Source organism: Emydura macquarii, unplaced genomic scaffold (genome assembly GCF_026122565.2).
Source record: "Emydura macquarii macquarii isolate MOO-44397 ecotype Brisbane River unplaced genomic scaffold, CSIRO-AGI_Emac_v2 contig_2699, whole genome shotgun sequence".
In the NCBI taxonomy this organism is placed as follows: domain Eukaryota; kingdom Metazoa; phylum Chordata; order Testudines; family Chelidae; genus Emydura; species Emydura macquarii.
In genome coordinates, this window is record NW_027132836.1 from 4,259,022 (window position 1) to 4,282,091 (window position 23,070).

At 58.4% G+C, this 23,070-nt stretch overlaps 1 protein-coding gene across 1 annotated transcript in view; it reads right to left on the bottom strand.

Moving 5' to 3' along the window:
- Window positions 1-4,840, bottom strand: part of DPH1 (diphthamide biosynthesis 1) — a 33,801-nt gene extending 28,961 nt beyond the window's left edge. Inside the window, exons 1-2 of the mRNA XM_067565973.1 lie at window positions 4,517-4,840; window positions 2,092-2,250 (exon numbers count right to left, since the gene is read on the bottom strand). Of these exons, the coding sequence (XP_067422074.1) occupies window positions 2,092-2,250; window positions 4,517-4,823 (466 nt within the window). The 5' untranslated portion in view covers window positions 4,824-4,840. The remainder of the gene's footprint in view (window positions 1-2,091; window positions 2,251-4,516) is intronic.
- Window positions 4,841-23,070: the final 18,230 nt, after the last annotated feature.

A 23,070-nucleotide genomic window follows, 5' to 3' on the forward strand; every position in this document is an offset into this window, starting at 1 on the left:
TCTGAGAGGCGAAGATGCAGCCATGGCGCTGGGGTGCTCCTGCCGGGGCTGGAGGGTGAGAGCCAGCCCGTGCCCATGCTCCCGAGCACAGGCCTGTGGTCTAACTGCAGCTCCCGCTAATCTCCTAATCTTAATGCTGGATCCCACTAATACAGCCCGGCCGTAACGACATTGACCAACCCCCCAGTCCCTCTCTGACAGAATCCCCATGCCTCTGAGCCAGCGCCCGGGCAAACACTGGGTCTATTTCAAGACACCGTCTTAGTCCAGTTGATCCAAATCTCGCTCATCTCGAGCTGCCCCGACTGACAAATCTCTTCTGAGCCTAAGCGCTCGGCTCGACCTGGCCGGGGAAATCCGGGCAGGGCGCAGAGGCTCCAGGCACCTCAGAAGAGGTCCCACAGCACCGCATCCCTCTCAGGCGGCCGCCACTGCCTGCCATGCCCGGAAAGCAAATGGGTGGCCTCTGTCAGCCCTTCCCAAGCAGGCAGGAGCAGAGCGCCCAGCACACACAGGGCAAGAGGCAGTCCCCAGCCCAGGTATTTCAGGGCCCAAAGGCAGGTGGCAGAGCTCCAAGGAGTCCAATTCCCAGCACCTCCCTCCAAACACAGGAACCCACCGCTTGCCTCACCTACGCAGGGAGTGCGCTGGGCTCGGCACACCTAGCTCCAGGGGCTCGGCGTCCTTCCCCACCCGCCGCCCCGCAGAACCATCTCCAGCCCTTGGCCCTGGACCGCTGGCCAGACAACAGCTGAAACCAGACCTGCCTTCCTCAGTCAGGCCTGTGGTTCCCACGGTGCGGGGAGGAGTGGGGGAAGGACAGGACAGCGGGCTCCCCCTTCATTAGCACAGCACCCTCCCTCTGCGCCCTCGCCGCCCTGTGTGCCCAGCTGCTCTCCGCCTGGCCTCTGCTGTGACCTAGCCCAGATACACGCACATCCAGCCTTCGCGCTCCCCGCACCAGGCGCTGGGGACTGAGGGACTTGTCCACAGACCCACAGGGAGCCCGTGGCAGGGCAGGAGTTGAATGGGGTCCTTGTCAGGTGCCCTAAGCACTGGGTCATCCTTCCCCCCTCAAATCACAAGAGCATCTCTCAGCTCCCTCAGGGACACCTGCCGTTCTGTCACCTCTTCTTCCCACGCTGCCAGGAGCTGCTGCAGAGGCGCTCCGGCCCTGATCAAACCCGCTGCTGCCAGGCCCCAGAGCTGCAGCCGCTCAGCCCCTCCCCACAGACACATGGGCCCCGAGGAAGCTGAACAGTGCGGAGGGCAGAGAGAACACACGCAGGGGGGCCTGTCCGCACGATCACACCACAGACACCCCCCAAGCACAACCTGCAGTAACATCCGAGACACACCGGCACTTTCCAGTCCCACCAAGCCCCCCTCCCTTCCCAGCACCCCCGGGCAGCTGCTCGTTTGATCCAGGCACGTGTGGCCCCGGGAGGACCGAGCCTGGAAACATCCAGCCCCAAGAGCGAGAGCTCATTCCTACCCCCGCTGAAAGCCACGGCAATGGAACTGCCCTCGAGAGGCCCCAGCGCCGCCCCCCGAGAGGCCTTGCCCTTCATCCACATCCCAGCTGGGCATCCGCGCACTGGGTATAATCCCACCAAGGGCTCCGCTGGGGAAGCACACACCACGCAAGCACAGGGGGAAGGAGACAGAGAGCTGTAACCAGAGGCCTGGCCAGCACCCCAGAGAATCTCCAGCGGGATGGCAGCCACGTGCAACTCGACCCGTCCTGTCTAATGTGATCACAGACCGGAGATACAAATGACTAGATCTGAGGAGTGATGGAAAGCTCCCGCCACATTGAACACCGGCAGCCTGACAGACAGCCTGACAGACAGCCTGGCTCAGTCAGCACACTCCCAGGGGAGCCCAGCCTCTGACCTGGCCGCCGCGCCGCACCGCACTGCACCCCCTCTCCCGGCTGGAGCTCTCAGTGCAAGACTGGCCAATATGGCCCACACACAGGCCATGCACGTTCACACGCAGGCAGTGCACCGCCAGCACAAAGCCCAGCAGCTCCTGTCAGACAGCTCGAGTCCGGACGCTAACGGGCCAGGCCACCAAGCGGCTCCGTACCTTTCTTTGCCTGGGCTTGCTGCAGTCTCCACACCGTCTTGTAGATCTCAAAGTTGTAGTTGCTGGGCAGCACACCGACGGCCTCCTGCAGCTCCTGATTGCTGAGAATCGCCTCCGGGATCTGCAGAGCCACCCGTGCGCGTCGCTGGGGTACGCGGCCTGCAAGGAGAGCCTTACACAGAAATGCCAGGAGAAAAAGGGCCTGTGAACAGTGGGCGGGCGCTGAGCTGCTGACACCGGCCAGCCGCACGTGCCGCACCTGGCTCTATTAGCCACCAGGAACTGGACACCTGGCTCCCACTGCGAGGGCCATCACCTCACCGGAGACAGAGGGAAAGCCCCAGCTCTGAGCCAGCCAGGAGCGAGCAGGACTGGCTGAGAGGCACGGCGAGGGACGCTGGATGCGTCACAAAGAGGGAAGCACCTATTCCCTGCAGCCTGATGATGCAGCATCAATCAGGAGAAGCCTAGTCACTGCTGAGAATCTGGTGCCAGAGCTCAGACCCCTCTGCTGGCCTGAGAGCAGGGGCGACCCACAGCCCCGCAGCACTCCAGCAAGGCAGAGACCCACCCTCCCTAACCAGGCAGGAAAGGGGAGGAGGTTTCCAGTCCCCAGGAGTCAGGCTCCACGTCCCGGGGAGGCACAAGTCTGGGTGAGTGCAGTGAAACTTCATGCTCCCCACCCCTCCAGGAAGGAATATTAAAGCAGGAAAACAAACGCAGTAACTCCCGGAGAGTGGAGTAATTCACCTCCCTGTGGAGTGGTCTGGCGGGAATGGGGCGACTGGCGGGCAGCAGCCAGCAGGCCCTGCACTGAGCCCAGATTAGAAACTCTGAGCAGAACTAACTGAGAGGGGCTTGGCTGCCCCCCACCCCACCCCCTGCAGCAGAGAGCTGAGGGGCCTCGCCCAGCTGGGAATGCAACAGCCCAGAAACCCACTGATCCAGGGCGAGGACCCGCGAGAGACCCGCTGGGAAAGTTGTGTGGAGCAGCCAGGGGCCGGACGCCTTCCAGGAGAGGCAGCGGCCAGTCGCTAGAAGCCAAGCTCAGGGAAGGACTAGGACAACTCCCTGGAGAACTGGAGTCCAGCGTGAAGCTGAGGTGGCGGTGCCTGCTCCGGCCATCACCCTATGGCCCCAGCTACGGGAGACCCAGAAAAGGCTCCTGTGCAGAGGCCACCCTTGCCCTTGCCAGCTACCCTGCGTGCCCAGACAGTGCCCGGGGACCATCCAGGGAACGGAGAATTCTTTCCTTCAGCCAAGCCACTGCCCACCAGGCAGCTCCCCTGTCCTACCCCCAGGCGTTAGCCAGACCCCAGCCGGGCAACCTCCCCCTCCCCAGCTAGCCTACCACCCCAGGAGCGCTCCCCTGCCCAGCTGGGCCCCTGCCCCCAAGAGCGCTCCCGGCCCTGCCCAGCCAGTCCCACCCACGGGCGCGGACCCAGCACCGCCACAAGCGTGCCCAAAATACCCGTGTGACGGTCTGGCGGGGGCCGTCACTCGGGGAGCGCGGCCTGTGGAGGGGGCGCTCCTGGAGGGGCAGCAGTGCCGGCGAGCGAGGGCAGGTGTTAGCTGGCGAGTGTCTCACCGCAAAGAGCAGGTTTCTATTCCTGTGTTACCACCAGCACCAGCGCCAGCCCTGCCGTGGGATTCTCTGACTCAGGCCCGGCCCTGCCAGGGGCTCTGACGCAGCGCAGGGCCGGGCTATTTCTATTTCTGTTTCTGCTCCTGCTCGCCAAGGGCCTCTCACGGCGGGCCGGCCGCGAACAGGTGGTCGCTGCTGTCAGCAGAGCGGGCTGCAAAACCTGACTCAGGCTGCCGGGCCCACTCGCGGCAGGAGCTACCGGGGGCCTGGGAAGCGAAGTGCCGGTGCCGTGCCAGGAAATGCACGGACGAAACGCCACAAAACTACTCAGACCGGTGGGACCCAGCCCAGCCCAGCCCTGCCCTGCCCGGGGCTGCCCGGCTCCATCGCAGCCGAGAGGCAGGGGAGCCCCGGCCGGCCCGAGTGTGCAGGGCAGGGACGCCGGGCTACCGGAGCAAGACGGGGGCAGCGGGGAGCGGCGCGGCCGGGTGACGGACCCAGCCCCGGGCAGCCCCCGTCGGACGGGCCAGCCCAGCCCGGCCGAGAGCGGCTCCCTGCCCCGGCTGCCGGCCACGTCCCTGCCCAAAGCCCCCGCGCTCCGCCCGGCCAGGCAGCACACGCGCAGCTCGGCCCGTCCTGCCAGAGCGCCCGGCCCGGGACACAGCGCCCGGCCCGGCTCGCGGGGAGCTCGCCCCGTGTTCCGGAGGGGCTGGGTTGGGAGGTCCCGGCCCGGTGCCGGGCGAGCTCGGGGCCTTTCCCCCTCGGGCCGTGGCTCTGAGCCGGTCCCCGCCGGCGGGGGGGTGGGGTGGGGCGGGGCGGGGCCGGCGCGCTCGCTCCCACCTGGCGCCGGGGCCGGGCGCTCGCTCCGCGCCAGCTGCTCCGGGGCCGCCGCCATCGCCCGCCAACCCACGTGGAGCGAGGCGGGCCGCGGCCGGAAAGGCAGCGCTATGGAGCCACGTGTGAGCCGCCCGCTCTCTCCCAGGCAGGCGCAGCCGCCGGCCGAGCAATCGAGCGCAGGGGACGGCCGGGCGGGGCGGGGCCTTCGGAACTCCCCGCCACTGCTTCTCGCCGCTCCCCGAGCCGAAGGGAGGGACGCGGGAGCCGGACGCGGGCCTTGCACAGCGCGCTGCTGGCCGGGCCCCCGCATGCTTGGTCGGAGCCGTTCACCCGCAAAGGGCCGGAGAGCCACCAGAACCGGCTTAGTTCAAATTAAAGGGGGAATTTCCATTTTTAAGGGAGCAGGTACAACCCCTCCCCCAGGGCCGAGTCACAGGCCTTTCTGTTCACCTCCACGTGGGATGCTGCCCCAGTCCCGCGCAGGTCCCTGCTCATTGCTGGAATGCCCACTTGGCGCTCGCTATCATGTGCTCCCTTCTGAAACTGCCAAGGTAGCGGCTGCCGAAAAGCAGAATGAAGGGAGACCCAGGAGGAAAGTCTCTGGGCCTGGACGTGGTGTGGATGGCACAGCTCCCAGCTCCTTGGACTGGCTTTGCCCGAGGTAAAAGGATCTGTGTCTGAAAGCTGAGAAAAGAACACTCCGTGCAGGCTTCTCTGTCTCGTCCATGGTTCAGAACTTAGGTCTGGGCCTGATGGGACGTTACAGTGTGAATGGAGGAGACTCAATAAGTCTCCAACCCTCAGTACCCGGGGGGCTGGCCCTCTTTCTGCACACTGTGGCTGGGGAAAGCCCGTCCACCCTCCAGTGGTCTCTGCAATGATCACAGCCGGGTCCCATCACTGACACACGAGTAACATACGGGGGAGACCGAGGCGCACACAGCACTCAGAGAAAGCCCCCAAAAGTATCTCCACTTCGTCACACCTGTGTGTTGTATTTGTCTGGCTTAGACTGCGAGCTCTTCGCAGCAGGGACTTTGTCTTTCATGTGCTCTGTAAAGCACCACGTGTGCTTCAAAGCTACACACAACATAAATAATCACCGTGCCCAGAATGGAGGGATCTGTAGAATACAGCTGTATGCAGAACGTGCAGAGCTGGAAACCTGAATCTGGGCCATTCCAAATATCATGGGGAATCTCAAGAAAACTGCTAGACTTTCTCCCCTTAGTGACTTTGAAGAGGGAACATTTCTCAGCTTGCTCTGCCCTGACAGTCCTCGCTGCACTGGAAATGCCACAACCAGGCAGCAAACCCTAGCATCCACTTGGCAGGTGTCTGGAATGTGACCCCTCCGCAACTGCTCAGATGCTTGCACAAATGGGACTTGGCCACACAAACTTATTCAAAAGTCACTCTCCTAAAATAGCCAAGCCTGGGTAAGTTCTGGGTCTCGTGTCCAACGCCAGGGTGTCCTGCATGCACCACAAACGAATCCAGTTGCACATAACAGGAGCACTCTGGGCATGTCGGGGGGGGGGGGGGGCACTGATTGGGTTTCCATCCCTGAAGGGAAAAGCAGATTAGCTACCAACCTAGAGACTTATCCCTCAGTTCCCTTCCTCCCCCCCCGGACAGGACTGGCACCACATTCCCCCTCCGAAAGGTAAAGAAGGTGAAATGGCTTCAAAGCGTGAAAGAGAGAGCAACAATCAGCTGGGTTCTTGCTAAGAAGATAGAGTGTCTGTCTGGATGGGCAGCCCACCCAGGTGATGCTGACATGGGGCAGAGTCTGGGGGGGAAGGGGCCAGCAAGGTGACCTAGGTGACACTGGCATGGGCCAGAATCTGGGGGGGCAGCAGGGAGGCCCAGGTGACACTGACCCGGGGCATTTTCACAGGGGTGTGGCACAAAGTCAGGTTTGTGCGGCATTTCACAGTTGATCATCTCAATGGAGCTGTTAATAATTTCTCACACGAGTCAGACTGCAGAGACGTCCGAAGCCACAGGTCACCCTGCCTTCCCTAGCGGAAGGTGCCCAAGTCTTTGCTGCTAACATTTGCTGCAGTGACTCCAGAAACGTGGTAGCAAACATGGCCAATGATTTGTTGGAGGTGTAGTCAGGCCGGTGATTTCCTCAGCTGCTTTAGGAAGGTGCTGGGACCCATTTGGGTTGCATGGCTTTCTTCCCACTCCCTGAGGGCAAAGGAACCATGTTCACAGGGATGACCATGACAACACCTTTATAGGGTCTGATTATCAAGGCCCTGCTCGGAGATTTGCCTCCAGTCATCACTCCAGCCCTGGTTGAGTTGTTTGCCAGAAAGGGTTCCCTGCCCACAGGCATAACAACTCCAACAGCCCCTCTCCTGCACGCTCCATTCTGGAGTGGGCCTCCCCTCTCAGCAAAAAGCAACGGCTTTTATAGTGGCTCGTGGTGAATGGATTTCCCTCTGCCAATCCTCTCTCCACAGCTGGGCCACATGGCAGGTTACCTGAAGGGACCACCTCGAATCAGTGACTCACCCTGACCTGCCTGTTCACTAGCACCCAAGGATGGGGTGGAAGGGGTGACCAAATACTACCGAAAGATGCCCCCTTCCTACATGGGGCTGCAGCTTGCTTTCACCACACAGGTCTCTCATCTAACCTGCCCTTGTGCCATGACCCCGAAAGCATGTGCCAGGATCTAGTTGCTCCCCGGGCTCTTGTGTTTTCAAAACAAGTTACGTAAGCTGCATCTACAAGATTGCTTGTTCCTTTAGATCTCTCCACAGCACGGAAAGTCCTCACGGTCTGTCCTCAGTCCCATCTCTGTCTGAAGGGGAGCAGCACGCTGACCACTCTCCTGGCTTGAGAAGAATCTCATTGTGTGGCCTGTCGTACACTTGGCCAGATTAACGTCCTGCTTTTACCAGAGCCCAAAGTAACACGTCTCATGTCCTCCTGCTAGAGACAGGTGAGCTTTGAGACAGCACGTCACACGGCCCGAAACAAACTCAAACACCTTCCCTCACACATCAGCCAGAAGCCTGGCAGCCCTGAGCAATGCACAGGACCCCCGCTCAGCCACAGAGCTCTGCTGGCACAGCTTTCTGGGACTGTTCTGATCGATAAATCCCTGCCTCACGCACGGGGAGGAGACGGACCACAAGCCCAGCAAGCAAGGGCTTCAGGACGAGCTCTGACCACGCTGCGGCTGCAGGCCCCATGCCGCTCCCATGGCTAGGAGGCGGGTGTTGTTTCAACACAGCACACTGACAGGCACTCAGCGAGCTCTGTCTGGCCTCAATGACCACTCCAGGGCCAGGATGAGCTCGCAGAGCAGCAGGAGCCCTGCGAGTCTGACAAAACCAAGCGGATGCCAGGGACCCCTCGGACTATGGGACCCTGATCCACAGATTGGCTGGAGTCAGTTAATCCATCCACGTCGGTGACACCAATGTCCAGCTGTAACCGCACAAATGAGGCTGTGATTTAGGAAGGGGGAAGGGCAGGAAGAAGGGGCTCCCTGGAGCCCGACCTCAGCACAACGCTGTGATGCAATGTCACTGAGCCAATCAAGCAGGAGGCAGCCTTGGGCTGGACAAGAGAGAGTCATTTACTAATGGATCTCCTGGACTCAGCAGGGACGGGGCAGGAGAGAGGAAACACTGGCCCATCGGCCAGGAGCTTTGGGGGCAGAACAGAGATTGCTTAAGCGCATCGGGACCCCTGTTACATCCAACACCTGGCTACTGCTCAGGGTTCTGCTCCCTGGGCCCTGCTTGCCCCCGCCATACATGAGCTAACTCTAAGGCACCCTCCATGAAGTCTCTGAGCACAGGAACAGGCATTAAGATTCACAGAAAGGTGCCCTAGTGGGCTCTGCTTTTTGCCGCAGCCAGGTCCAGAGACCCCTCTCTCCTCCCCAGCAAATCAGCTTCACTCACGGCGGGTGCCTTGTCCCATGTGCTGAGGCTTCCTGCTCAGGCTCAGCTGCCTCTCCCCTGCCCGGTCACTCTGCCCATGGAGGGCCGGCCTTCTTGCAGCCTGAGTACCAGAGGAGTGCAGCTGTCTCAGGGGGTCGACTGCCCTGGAGCCTCTTGCTGGCAGCACACACGGACACCCTCCCTGCTGACATTTTATTACCAACTAATTAAATTAGACCCCCCCCCCACGCAGTTGAGTGACAGCTGCACCACACACTCCCCTTCCTTTTACACTCTGTCTTACTCAGTGCTTGAGTAATCAGTGCCTGCCTCACGCTGGACAGACTTGTCCAATAGTGGGCTCATTTCACGCCCCCATTTCACACCGGCCCACCAGTGTGCCCAGTCCCCGCATGCTCCCTGGGCTGCGGAGGGGTTTAGACATTCCACGAGAGTACAGTCACTGGGTTGCGCTGCATTTGGAAGCATTCCCAGTGTGTGTGGAAAGAAAAGTAACCACACTCGGGATGTTCACATCATAGAAATGCAATGCTGGAAGGGACCTGGAGAAATCATCTAGTGCAGCCCCTGTGTTCCGGCAGGACCAAGGAAACCTAGCCCCTCCCTGGCAGAAGTTTGTCCAACTTGTTCTTAAAAACTGCCAGTGATTAGCACAGCGCCCCGATAACCTAGCCCGTGCTCAGCTACCTGGAGTCAGACAGCTTCTCCTGATGTCTAACCTTCTTATTTACAAATGGATCTCCTGGACTCAGCAGGGATGGGGCAGGGGAGAGAAAACACAGGTCCATCGGCCAGGAGCTTTGGGGACTGATTGAGCCCATTACTTCCCTGGACATGAAGAAAAAATGACCACCGTCCTCTTTAAAACAGCCCTTTACATGTTTGAAGACTGGTATCAGGTCCCCCCTCCGTCTTCTTTTCTCAAGAATAAATATGCTCAGTTTGTAACCTTTCCTCATAGGTCAGGTTTTCTACATGCTTGGTCATTTTTTTTGCTCTTGTCCGGACTCTTTCCCATTTGTCCACCACCAAAGCTGTAGAGAAGACGAATTCCACAACGACTAAGCCAAAAACTCTTAGCTTTTGAGTTGGCAGAGACTTTATGAAGCGCCCAAACTCTAATCTGCTGGCTCCTGCCTCCCACACACACCCCCTACACCAGGCCCTCGGTGGAGCAAATTATCAGCGACCCGGAGCCCAAATCCATCTTTCATCCCTTGGCATCCCTGGGCTCAAACATCCCTTCTGAGAGGCCTGGGCCTGCATGGGCAGGAGGAGGCCAGTTCCCAGAGGCCAACAGAGAGAGGCTCTGCCAGGCTCGCCGCTCCCTTGGCGTCCAGACTGAATTTACTCCAATACTCAAGTGCCAAAACGCCTCCCCGAGTAAGAGCTGCGGGGCACGCAGTGGGATGTGCCCGTGGTCTGCCTGGGCAGCCCCATGGCTGGTCTGTTTGGCTCGCACATGTGACAGAAAGCCCTGGGGAGAAGGGAGGGGCAGGGAGCCGCAGACAGAGCGGTGGGGAAGAGATAAAGAGAGGAAAAGGAGGAACCCAGGCTGAGAGAAGCGCTAGGAAGGGGGGAGGCACCGAGCTCCCCATGTGACACCCCCTTGACCCGGAGCCCGACGCCTCCCTGCAAGCCTGGCCGCCTGCACCGGGCTGCAGGTGCTGCCGGCGGGGACAGGCTCCGGGCCCGATCCGTGGAAATGCCAGACACGGGGTGGAAGGGCGCGCTCCGTCCCCTCGTCCCTCAGCAGTTCCGATAGGGCCCCGTTACCTGCCCGGGCCTTGGCTTCTCGGCCCCGCTCGGCCTGGCTCGTGCCCGGAGCAGCTACTGGCGCCCCACCAGGGCCAGGGCCAGGCCCAGAGCAGCCTGCGGGACCTCGGGGAACGCGCCTGGCCCGGGCCGAGTGGGGCTGGAGCCGGACCCGAAGCAATGAGGGCCCCGGGGCCCCGCGCTCCCTGCCCCTGACGCGGCTCCAGCCAGCGGAGGGCCCCGGCCCCTGAATCCTGCCTGACAGGGGAGTTGGCTCCTCCCGTTGCCATGGCAATAGTGGGAGAGGGTCTCCCGGGCCCGTTGCCATGGTTACAGCATCTGTCTGTCAGTACCAGCCGCGGCCTCCTCCAGCGCCCGGCTTGGAGCAGCCCCGCCCGGGGCCCCCTGGCCGCCAGCCCAGCCCAGCCCAGCCCGCCGGCAGCGGGCCAGGGAGCCGGGCCCCGGGGGACGCTCAGCTCGGGGACCCCGGCCGGGGAGCGGCGCCAGGCCGCAGAGGGGCGAGTCACACGCCGCAGGAGTTCGGGGCCGGGTCACGGGCCGAGGCGCAGCTGGCGCCCGCCGCTCCCCAGGGGGGCAGTTAGCCGCAGAGCCCACGGCAGGTCGGGGCAGCGCTGCCCCATCGGGCACGGGGTGCCGGGCCCCACTCGGGGCAGGGGCAGAGCCCGGGGCCGGGGATACCCGGGCAGGGCAGGGGCAGAGCCCGGGGCAGGGTCCGGGGATACCCGGGCAGGGCAGGGGCAGAGCCCGGGGCCGGGGCAGGGTCCGGGGATACCCGGGCAGGGCAGGGGCAGAGCCCGGGGCAGGGTCCGGGGATACCCGGGCAGGGCAGGGGCAGAGCCCGGGGCCGGGGCAGGGTCCGGGGATACCCGGGCAGGGGCAGAGCCCGGGGCCGGGGCAGGGCCCGGGGATACCCGGGCAGGGCGGGGAGAGCCCGGGGCAGGGTCCGGGGATACCCGGGCAGGGCAGGGGCACAGCCCGGGGCCGGGGCAGGGGCCGGGGATACCCGGGCAGGGCAGGGGCAGAGCCCGGGGCCGGGGCAGGGGCCGGGGATACCCGGGCAGGTCAGGGGCAGAGCCCGGGGCAGGGTCCGGGGATACCCGGGCAGGGCAGGGGCAGAGCCCGGGGCCGGGGCAGGGGCCGGGGATACCCAGGCAGGGCAGGGGCAGAGCCCGGGGCCGGGGCAGGGGCCGGGGATACCCGGGCAGGGCAGGGGCAGAGCCCGGGGCAGGGTCCGGGGATACCCGGGCAGGGCAGGGGCAGAGCCCGGGGCCGGGGCAGGGGCCGGGGATACCCGGGCAGGGCAGGAGCCCGGGTCGGGGCAGAGCCCGGGGCCGGGCTGATGTTCGGAGCTCGGCAGCGAGGCACTTTCATACATGTCGGATGGGAGGCGGGCGGCGGGCGGAGCGGGGCGGGGCGGGGAAGGAGGGGACCCGGCCGGGCTCGCCCAGCCCAGCCCAGCCCGCCGCCGCTGCAGGCAGAGCTGGGAGAGGGACCCGGCGCGCCGAGCAGCCCTTTATAGGCGCAGCCCGAGGGGGTGGAAGGGCGGCAGGCTCCCGCCGAGGGGGCGGCTCCCCCCCTAAAAGCCGCCGAGGGGAGCGATCGCGAGTCACTGGGGACGAGGGAGCCAGCGAAGCGCCGCCGCCCTGCGCGCTCCTTAGCCCGGACTCCGGCTCGGCTCCCGCCGCGCGGTGCTCTGCAGGGGCAGCTGGCCCGAGATCCGGCTCCGCGCTCTCGGATTAGCGCCGGCTCCGGGCTCTGAGCCGCGCCGCGCCGCGCCGCGCCGGGAGATTTCGCCGCGTCCTTCCCCCGGGCACCGGCTCCAAGATGCTGCGCAAAGGTGAGTCCGGGCACGGGCGCTGCCGGGCTGGGTGCGCGGAGCCGCCGCTCCGAGGGGCCGGACCCGCGCCCGCCCCCCGCGGTGCCCGCAACTTTGCGCTTGGCAGCGGGCAGCGCCACCAAACTTGGGAGCCGGCGGCGCCCGGGCTCGGCTCGGCTCGGCTCGGCTGCGCTGTCCAGGGGCTGAGCCAGGCACGGACCCGGGCTCCTGCGACCCCGGCCCTGTGCTCAGACCCCCCGGGGCGCAGAAACGCCTGGCCTGGGGCGGGGGCATCTCCCCAGCCGCAAACTTCAATGCGAGGAAGAGTTCGCGGGGACGGCGGGGTCCGAGCTGGGGAGGCGGGGGGGGGGGGCCTGGAAACTGGCTTTGTTTCTCTTCGCCTTTGTTCCTCCGCGCGCTCTGTCCCCCCCGCAGCCCGGCTCCTGCCCCCCCCCCCCCCGCCCCTCTAAGCCCGGCTCCTGCCCCCCCCGCCCCTCTAAGCCCGGCTCCTGCCCCCCCCGCCCCTCTAAGCCCGGCTCCTGCCCCTGCCCCCGCCCCGCCCCCGCCCGCCCTGCCCGAGGCTGGATGTTCTGATTCAACTCCCCTGGGACGCCGAGGAGCAGAATCAATATTTCACAGCCCGACTCGGGGATTATAGGACTTGCCAAGGTAGCTCATTAATTTTCCAAAGGCTGGAGAGTCGGGTCTTTTATGGTTAACCCCCGCAGCGCCGGGCTGCGCTCCCGCTGCCGAAGAAGCGCCTTCCCCCGGCGCAGCAAGCCGCTGGAGACGCAATTCCCCGAGCGCTGGGGACGGCGTCGGAGCCTTTGCTTCTCCCGCGCTCTCCTCCGCTTGGTGCAGGCGGTGCCTCCGGGGCCCGGGGCAGCAGAGGGGAGGGCTCTGGGGCGCCCGGCTGGGAGTGGAAGGCGCGCGGGGTTCCTTGGCGCAGGCTGGGCTTTGTATCCCAATGCCCGGCCCTAAGGGGGGCGAGCCAGCCCAGGGAGAGGGGCCAGCGGCGCTGTGTGGCAAGAAAGGGGCTCTGGGACTGGCAGCGAGCTGCGGCCCTCCGCGGGGACCTTCCAGCTTACGCTAAAGTTTGGCTGTATTCAAGGGAAAAGTCTAACCGCTCACAGGTCCCACGGGTGCCTCTCCTCTGAGCCCCCCCAGCGGCGCCCCCCAGGCCTGTTTAATCCTGCAGTTGTCACTGTTCTGGGCAGGTGACATCACAACTATTTCCGTGGCAACAGACTAGGACATCATGGGCCAAGATTTCTGACATCACTACAAAGGAAGAAGCCAAATGTCTGGGTCCTCTCCCTCCTGACAGGGGCACCAATGCCAGCCCTGGCTGTGCCGGCCCGGCCTGCGGGAAGCAATGGCGGGGCAGGCTGCCACACTCTCTAGACCCCTGTTGGGGGAGACCAAGGCTTGCCTGCCAGGCCAGTAGCTGGCCAAGATCTGCACCGAGCCCTGAGGCTCTGAACCAGGCCACGAGTTGCCACTGCGGCATCCTGGGGACCTGGAGAGGTTTGCAGTAGCTGCAGCTCTATTGGTCCCCTCTTCTGGAGGTTCCCAGCTGCAGCTGGACCCATGGCCCAGAGCCCCAGGCAGGCAGACTGAGCCCTTCCACTGTGCGCCAGGCCCTCGCGCTGGCCGTCCCATGCAATGAGAGCGTAGGACAGGCCAGGGAACTGGCTCCAGGAGGCTCTCCAGATAGGTCTGGTGCATCCTCCATAGGCTCACGCCGGGGGATGGTCTGTACCAGCCCCGAGAGGTGCTGAATTCACTTCTTTCTCCCCCAGGGCCAGGAGCCCAGGACCTGATTTATAGGCCCAGGGCATCAGGGGTAAAGGAGACTAGGCCTGTCACTCCATACACAGCTGGTGGCACCCAGCACTCAAGCTAGGACTGCCTGGAATACGCAGGGGTGAGACTAGGGCTCCTGCTTGGAGAGCTGCAGCACTGGAAGAAGTTCCTCTGCTGGGGAGTAAAGTCACCTTGCAGCTGCAGGGCCTTGGGTTCTGTCTTATTTCTCTGACTTCCATGTGATCTTTGAGCAGCGTATTAGTCCAAACAAGCTGGTTGTTGCCCCTGGTGCTAGGGGTCAGTGTGCCTGAACTACGTGCTGTGTCATCTGGCCAGCACCATCCCCGCAAACAGACCCGTCAGAAAACAAAACTTGCCCAGAATCCCAACTGTGCCAGAGCTGCTGACAATGCTCAGAGCAGAGAGAAGCAGCAGCTGCCCTGGTTTCCAGCCCCTCCATCACCCAGGCACTTCTGGGGATAGCAAAGGCACTGCCTGGTCTGAAAAAATGAAGAGGAAATGAGCGGCAGAGACTAGGTGGAGCTGCTCCCCACACGCAGGAAGGAAGGTCTGTTAAAAGCCTTTCATTTCACCAGGAGTAGCCTGTTAAGGTCAAGATCTACAGCTCTCATTTTCAGAGCTAGAAAAACAAAATGCAAATCAACAGCCTCTGGGCTAAGACAGAGCCTATTCTTAAAGTTTTTGTCTTGTTAAGCAAGGCAAGAGAGTGCCAAATAGGCTTTGTTAAGTGGCAGTCTAATTAATAATTTAAAATCTTGTAGCTGTCTTTCATTAGAATTTATCTGTACATCAACCACAAAAACAGTCAAACACACTCATTTATAAGTTAATGCCATCGCTGAATAATTCAACAAGCAGCTAGATGAAGGCCTGCATTCCTGCAAGACGCATACCATTCGCTGGGTTTCTGTAGCCAGATGGGCCCTGTATGGCTGCTTGACTAGGCCCAGTTCCATGGACAGTCTGCAGTGTCGGGGCACTGTCAGGCTGGTACCTGGGTACAATCCCAAGTGACTCCCTGATGAGGCCATGCAATTCTGCTGGGAAGGGAATGAGAACAAACTGGACCAGGAGACAGGCTCGAAGCACGCGCATGCGCGGTGCTGACTCTCCACGGGCAGGTGTGAGAGGCAGGCTCCAAGGCACTGCCTCCTCCTGGGGGATGACGAGGGAAGCAGGGAACATTCTGCAGAGTGCCAGAGCCGAGCTGCCTGGGCTAGAGATTAACTGCAGCTCTGCGTGGTCGTGCTCCACCTCAGAGGAACGTGGCAACTTGGAGCTTAAAGCAATTCCTACTGGTATAGGCTGTAAGGCCTCCTCTGGGTTCCCCACACCCACTCCATGCCGTTCTCTCAGGGCGCAGCCAGCAGGCTGTGGCCAGCGGCAGAGTGGTTTCTGGAGGCCATTCCAGGGCCAGGAGACATGATACTGGGCTGCTTCCCCTTGCGAGCAAACAGGATGAAAGAGCAGCTTTGTGTCTTGCCTCACCCATGACAGACCCGGTGCTGCTGTTTGTCACTGCCAGGTCTCCACCTTAGCTCCCATGGAGAATCCAGGATGGAAATCCCTGGCGGGGATTTTATTCCAGGCGATGTCAATGTCCCCCAGTCGAACACAGCTGTGCACAGTCGTGTTACAAACTGTACCTCCCGGATGCTTTGCTGAGAACAGCCTGGGGCTAAGCGTTTGACTGGCATAAGTGGGGAGACAAATGTTCCCAGCTGAAGAGAGAAGGCTCTCCCCGCCTGGCCAGGCTGTGGGCAGGGACATTGAAGAGGCCAATGCTAGGGGAGAGGTGGGTGAGCGAATGGGCTGACACAAGCCTAGGGTTTTAAAAAATCACAGTGAGATTTTCAGCCGGCTCTTACAAAGGAGAGGTCTGAGGAAGGGATGCTGTGTCATGTGACTGCACACGTGAGTAGGCAGGTGGCAGTGGCAATGGAACAACTTTTATAGTGGGGGTGCTGAGAGCCACTGAGCCAAACGGTAAACCCTGGATATGCTGGAAACCACCTCAAGCCAGGGGGTGCTGCCTCAAGATCCAGCGCCCCTGGTGGGTGGCAGCATTCTGCACAGACCAGAACCTGGAGAGCTGGGCTGTGGGGACGCTGCAGAGCAGGGAGTTACATTGTCATGGCAAGAGGAGAGCTCCTCTGACTAAGCTTCTCCTCGGCACGCTTTGCCATGGGGTCCAAATGCCTGCAAGCCCTTTGGGGTAGGGGCACTGGCAGCTTTATCAGTCTGTAAAGGGCTAGGCACATCATTTGTACTGTAGGAATAAATCATAGCAGCCGACAATGATGGCCTGGGTGAGGGCTTCAGCAGCAGTGGAGCCAACGCCATGCTGTACCCATGCCTTCTTCCCGTGGTGGCCGTGTCAGATGTGCAGACCAGGAGCTTGGGGACAAGATGAGTTCAAGGTCAAGCATGATGCCAGGATCATGGACAACAGAGTCCAGGGGTTGACGTTGTCCACGTGGCTCATTTCAATTCATTGACGTGTCTTTTAGCTCCTCTCCTGCCTCGCTGAAAGCTTCGTGCGCCAGATGAGCAGCAAAATGACGTGAAGTTGATTTCATGTTGTTGCTCAGCTGGTGCATGGAAAGGAGCCAGGAAGACAAGCGGGCTGGAGTTGTTGGGGTAGGGAAAGAGCTAAGGGGCCCACGCTGAGCTTCTGCCCATTTCCCTTTGCAGAAAGCTCTTTTTGTTAATAACTTGCAGAGAGAAACTGACTAGGATCAATTCTTGTTCATTCTGCATCAGAGGGCCAGGCTGCAGAAGGGACGGGTCTAGCCATTTTAGTCAGTTTCTCTTTACAGCCAGATGCTGAAGAAAAAGGAATAACCCTGAGCAGATTTCCTCAAGGAGGGGGCAAGAGATCATTAGAGGTGTCAGACTGTGCTGAGTGGAGGGTCATCACTGTGAAGTGGCCACTAAGTTCAACAGAAGAGCTCGGGTGAGCGTGAGGGAGAACAGAGATATATGGCCCTTGGGCATGTGGATAGCTAGTTCATGTCCAGTGTCTACAGGGCAGCAGCAGCGCTCTCTGCTCAGACATTTCTAGGCAGATCTGTATTTTACAAATAGTGCCTCAGCTGCATTTTGTGTCCCTCCCTAGATGTGGCAAGTGACACCAGCTGGTTCCCACCACAGCCCTTACACTGAGAAGCATCTACAGCCATTTGCCCTGCAGAGTTCAGGCTGCTTGGCAGAAAGGCACACTGTCCTGCAGATCCAATGTACATATCACCTATTTTGCAGCACGATCCACTTGCTAGATTAAGCAGAGCATGTACCCATGGCCATCTGACCTGCACTCTGCTCACTAAGCCATTACATTCCAAACTTCTAAGTGGCATTAAAGAGCTACCATTAAACAATAAAGACATACAAATAAAAACCACCCCATGCCAGAGAAATGCTTCCCTCTTTCAGAGATATGCTTTGCTAGTTACTTCTAGGTGATTTTCAATACACCTTTCCCTAACATGCGAGTCGTGGAGAATGAACTCCTATTCGCCATGCAGCAGGTACAGCATGGGCATTGAAGGAGCAAAGCTCCCTCATGGCCCTGCCAGGGGCAGCAGGGAGTACAGTCTCCATCCCACCCACTCACTGGCTAGCTCTTCTGCAGCGGTCTCTATAGGTCGATGCACAACTGTCTGAAAGACCGTACTCAAATAGTACTTACAACGGTTCGCAGTCAGACCAGGAGGCATTCTGGTGGGGTCAGGGAGAGGTCAATCCTGGGTCCAGTGCTATTCCGTATTTTCATTAATGACTGGGTAATGGCATGGAGAGTATTCTTATACAATCGGAGGATGACACCAAGCTAGGAGGGGTTGCAAGCTCTTTAGAGGTCAGAATTAGAATTCAAAATGATGTTGAAAAATGAGAGAATTAGTCTGAAATCAGCGATGAAATTCAATAAAGACAAGTGCAGGGTACTTCACTTAGGAAGGGCAAATGAAATGCACAATTACACAGTTGGGAATAACTGGCTAGGTGGTAATGTGCTGAAAAGGATCGGGAATATAGTGGATCACAAATTGAATATAAGCCGCAAAAAAGGCTAATATTATTTTCGGGTGTATTAACAGGAATGTCACACATAAGACAGGGGAGGTAATTGTTCTGCTCTACTCAGCACTGGTCAGCCCTCGGCTGAGTGCTGTGTCCAGTTCTGGGTGCCACCCTTAAGGAAAGAGGTGGACAAATTGGAGAGAGTCCAAAGGAGAGCAACACATGATCAAGATTTAAAAAATCTGACATATGAGGAAAGGTTAAAAAAAACTGGGATGTGTTTAGTCTTGAGAAAAGAAGATAGAGGGGGGACCTGATAACAGTCTTCCAATATGTTAAGGGCTGTTATAAAGAGGAGGAGGCTTAATTGTTCATGTCCACTGAAAGCAGAGCAAGAAAGAACGGGCTTAATCTTCAGCAAGGGAGTGTTAAATGAGCTATTAGGCAAAGCTTCCAACACACAGCTAGTTAAATACTGGGACTGGCTACCAAGAGAGGTTGTGGAATCTCCATCATTGGATAAGGCTGGACAAACTCCCCTCAGGGATTGTCTGGGTTTATTTGATCCTGCCTCAGAGCAAGGTTCTGGACTTGAGGAGCTTTGAGGTCCCTTCCTACATTGCTATGTTTCTCTGACGTCTGCCAGTTTTGAGGTGGACATTTGTCCACTAGGAACTGTATTGGGACTCCCTCTTACACAAGCTACTGAACAGCCTTTGAATGATAATAGCTTTTGGCAGCTAAGAACTTGAGCAACATCTGAAGCAGAAAACTGGATTTGAAAAGCACTGTATCCCATTATCAATCTCCGGAGCCACCTTGTGTGTATATTTGATTGTTAGATATGCTCCTTCACTGCCTAACCAGCTATAGGTGCCCACCAAAGACACTCATTCAGCCGAAATTTGGGAAGATGCTGTCAGCCTAGATTACACATTTGGTGTCCCAAGGTTACTTGACTCATCCCTGTGTAATCAGCCTGCTCATGAATAGCACTGTGAAAAAAAACATCCTTCAGAAGAAGGGCATGAAATAAAACCTGAGCAATGGCGCACCCGGGAAGCGGTGCAGGAACGAGCACTTTGCTGGAAGTCGGGGTACCTGAGTTCTTGTGCTGCCACTTGCTCTGTGACCTTGGCAAATAGCTTAATACCTGTCTCTGAGTCTGTAAAATGGGGGTAGTAATAATTCTGTTTTACCTTCCCAGGATTATGAGTTCGTTTCTGCTCAGAGTTTATAACACGCTAGCTGGTTAGGGTTATTGCCCTACGGGAGCACCAACTGGTTTGACCAGATCTGATTTATACCAGTGTAAAGAGGCACTGTGGTCTGAGCACCTTGTCTGAGGCACAAGGTATGAATGCCATTGGTCTGAGCACCAGACTGGGAGCCAGCAACTCCTAAATTCTAGGTCCAGCTCTGACCTATGGCCTTGGATAAGCCATTTAACCTTCCATTTGCCACCTCTGTGAAATAGGGATAAGAAAAAGTACTTTACCGGACACACAAAGGAGTTGAGAATTAGTCAGTGTTTGCGAAGGTGGTACAAGCGCTTAATATTATTAAATACATAAATCAACTATGGTTGTCAACTAGAGATTTAGAGACTAGAGACAGTTCTCAACGACAGATTTGTTCTCTACAGCTGTGGATGACACCGGGGCAGTGACAGGTCTGTGATATAGTGCACAGTTCATTATTACTGTGGATGGGGGCTCTGGTGCGCTAGGTGCTAGGCAAACACATAAACACAAACAGTCCCTGCCCTGCTGAGTTTACAATTGAATTTAAGACAAGATGCAACAAGTGGCTGTAACTGCGTGGGTGGGACAAGGAGGGCAGCAGTCCTAAGCATAGCTACAGGCAAACTGTGCACAACCTGGTGATCTTATTGTCTAATGATCACGCTGAATATGCAGTGAAGTGAAACTGAAACATCCAAATGATAGTTTGTTTAGAAAACCAGCTCCTGAGTAAGGATTTCGGCATCGCGTGTGTGAGCGTGCATGTGCCTTGGTGCCCATGGGATAGGTCTGCACGTAAAGTGGTATATTAGTGTAACACCCCCACGGTGAACATAGCTGGTGCAATGTACTGAGCGTGTGTGCAGAAGGGCATGCGTACACAGCTGGAGCACTGGCAGCGGGATTTCATATGCATGTACAATAGGCAGACTGACATATCACAGCAAGAGCAAACCCAGTGGTATTGGTGAGCCCACAACACCACGGTAAGCACAGAGAACAGGTTAGCACCACTTCGTCTAACAGCTCTGTTTGTCCCATACATGACTCTGAAAGGGAGCCTCTGAGTAGCCATGACCTCACAGTGCATGCTGGAAAGATGCCTAAATGTGATTTTCACGCTGGATTGTACCTCCAAAGAAACCACCCCTGCACCGTTCCCAGGTAACGACATCCCTGTGGAAACTCACAACATCCTGTGCCTGATGGCTCCAGGGTCAGATGGATATTTTCAGGAATATTGTATTCACTGATCACAAGGGACTCAGATGCTGAGGTTCCATTGCTGGTACAGGCCAGGAGCCTGGCTCTGCGTATGCATAGCTCTACCAAGCAGCTGGTTCTCATTTTAAAAGTGTCTCTCTGTAATGTTCTGTTCGTGAGCCGGCTTGCCCATGTGGACAGCAGGGCTGGGGCCAGGCCAGTGGAATACTGCTCTGGGCAGCCCGCAGCACGGGTGTTCTTGCTGCTGAATGCTTAAGGAAGGGTGTTACATGAGTGGCAGCTGCAGAGCAGCCATGGCAGGGAGATATTAAAAGAGAATCTTCCTTGTGAAGAGCAGGATTGAAATGTTATTAGACAGAAAATGCTCCATTTGGTGCAGAAAGCCTCTTTTTTGCTCCCTGTATTTTGAAGTACCTACAGCTGTTTCCTGTCTGCTTCCCTGTTGGTGCCTGCATCATCAGCCCTGGAAATGGTTTGTTTGGCCTAGCTGAGGTTTTGGAGCTTGCCTGGGCTTCACAAACAGCTTTTTATGACTCTTGCAGACAGAGCCACGAGGGCTGTTCTCCTCCCCTCGGATCCCAGCACTGACAGGGAGGGTACGCATGGGGCTGGGCTGGCAGTGGTGAGATGGATGGTAAGTGAGCAGGTTTTGCTGCTGGTGAGTTGAGAGGTTTGTTGGCTTTGAAATGGAGCAGACAAACCCCTGAGGCCTGCTTGGGACCTGACACAGGACTGCAGGGGGTGTTTGTCTCACGTGCTCAGCTAGCAGATCCTGGCTGCTCCTACGTGTGCTGGAGTGGAGGTTTATCTGTGCAGAGGCACTGATGGTGTTCATAGAAGAGTGTGTGGAGGGCAGGCATTGTCACAGCCAGCAATGGCTTTATGAAGAAAGGACTCGATGAAGAACAGCACCTGTTTGTGTTTAGAGAGCAGTGATACCGACCGAGTCCTGCTCCTGCCTGCTCATTTGGTACAATGTAAAGCAACTGCAGGGAAGTTTGCCCCCTTGACCCAGCCAGTTTGTGTGTTAACGCTGTATTTCAGCCTCTAGTTGGGGGTTCTCAAGCCGTGAAATAGTATGGAGCGCTTTCCTCCATTCATGATCTCACAACATCCCTGTGGCAACTGCAGCAACTGTTTACAAGGGAAGTTAAAGTTAGGGCAGTATTTAAAGTGTTTTAGCTTCTTTTACTGTGAAGTAGCATTTGGAAACAAGGAGGAGCCAGAACCATGTGATCTGCTTACTTTCTGTGGGTAAACATGACATGCTGCATGGGCTGCCACGGACTGCAGCGTGAGAACTTCTGCACTCTTAGATACCCTAGCAGGCCAGGATTGCATTAGATAGCAAGTTGGTTGGAGTTTTGGTTTTGCTGGTCTGATTTTTATAGAATCCAGTTCACTTCATTGACCCAGTGGAAGGTGAAAGTCTCAGGCAGTATTGTGGACCTTGTAGTCATTTCTCACTTATCTGGGAGTGAGCACTTGGATACCATGGTGATACGTGTGGTCAGAACACTAGATACATCTACCTTTTGGTCCCAAGCAAAATGAGAACTTGCACCCAGGCTTACCAGGTGCACTCATCCCAAGGGAAAGTGCCTCGCACAGCTCGGAGCAGCTCCCCTTTGACTCCCCTTCACCGCTGTGCCACCTGTGGGAAGAACACCCCAGGTCTGTACTGCAGCACCCTGGCTGTAAGCACCTGGCCCGCTCTGAGCAGCAGCTCTGGCTGAACTGTGCAGTCCTTCTGTGATGAATACAACCAGGCAGTGGGTTCTCAATGTCTGTGGAGCAGACCTTGGGGGCGGGGGGTGCATCAAGCTGTCTTGGTCACAGTGGTGAAGCATGCGCAGTGGAACTGAGAGACAGTCCCGCCCTGCTAGAACATTTCAGTTGTGCATGTGCTAGTCTTCAGGCAGAGCTCCTGGCTGGTTTGGGTGGCTGAACAGGCGCCGAAGTCTGTTAATGAGTTTCTTTCTTTATTGGGCATCTCTTTGGTGTAAATTTAACGGATCAGATTTGCTGACGACAGCACAATGGAGGAGGTAGCAAACACACAAATGCCAGAACCAGGCTACCAAAGGAGCCAGAGAGACAAGAGTGGAGGGGGCTGCGAGTACTGAGTGGAGACTTGGACCTGCAGCCAGGGAGCAGAAATAAAGAGTCTAAACCCAGATCACGGGCATGTAGCCAACCAGCTGCACGCAGCACGGCCAGGCTGTTTATTCCGAGCTGTCCTAACATGACTTTCTGTAACCATGCATTAGATGTGCCACAGGGAAGTTACAGAAACTGGAAGTCTCTGTCTTAAGAACTGGCCCACGCCAGGAGAACATGAACAGCCCCTGCACTAGGGAGTAGCTGAGTCCATACAGTTGCCTCTGATCTGAGTGTTTTAGACGTCAGCCCAGGTCTCTGGAGGTGGAAGGTCTGAGCTTCAGTCTCTAGTCACTCTCCCCTCACCCTCTTTATGCAGACTGGGTCCAGCTTTCTTCTGCTCTCCTGGATGGCTCCAGGGATGGCAGTGATGAGTGTGGAACCCTTGTATCCACTCTGCCACAGCCATGCAGCATTAGCCATTGGCACCAATCTCCTTGGCAGGTGTTAGCCTTACCTCATCACAACAGGAAGTGGTTTCTGGTCTCTCTGCATGAGAGGCTAGGAATTCCCTTTGTCCTTTGCCACGGCAACTCCCGGAGGCAGTGAAAAAGG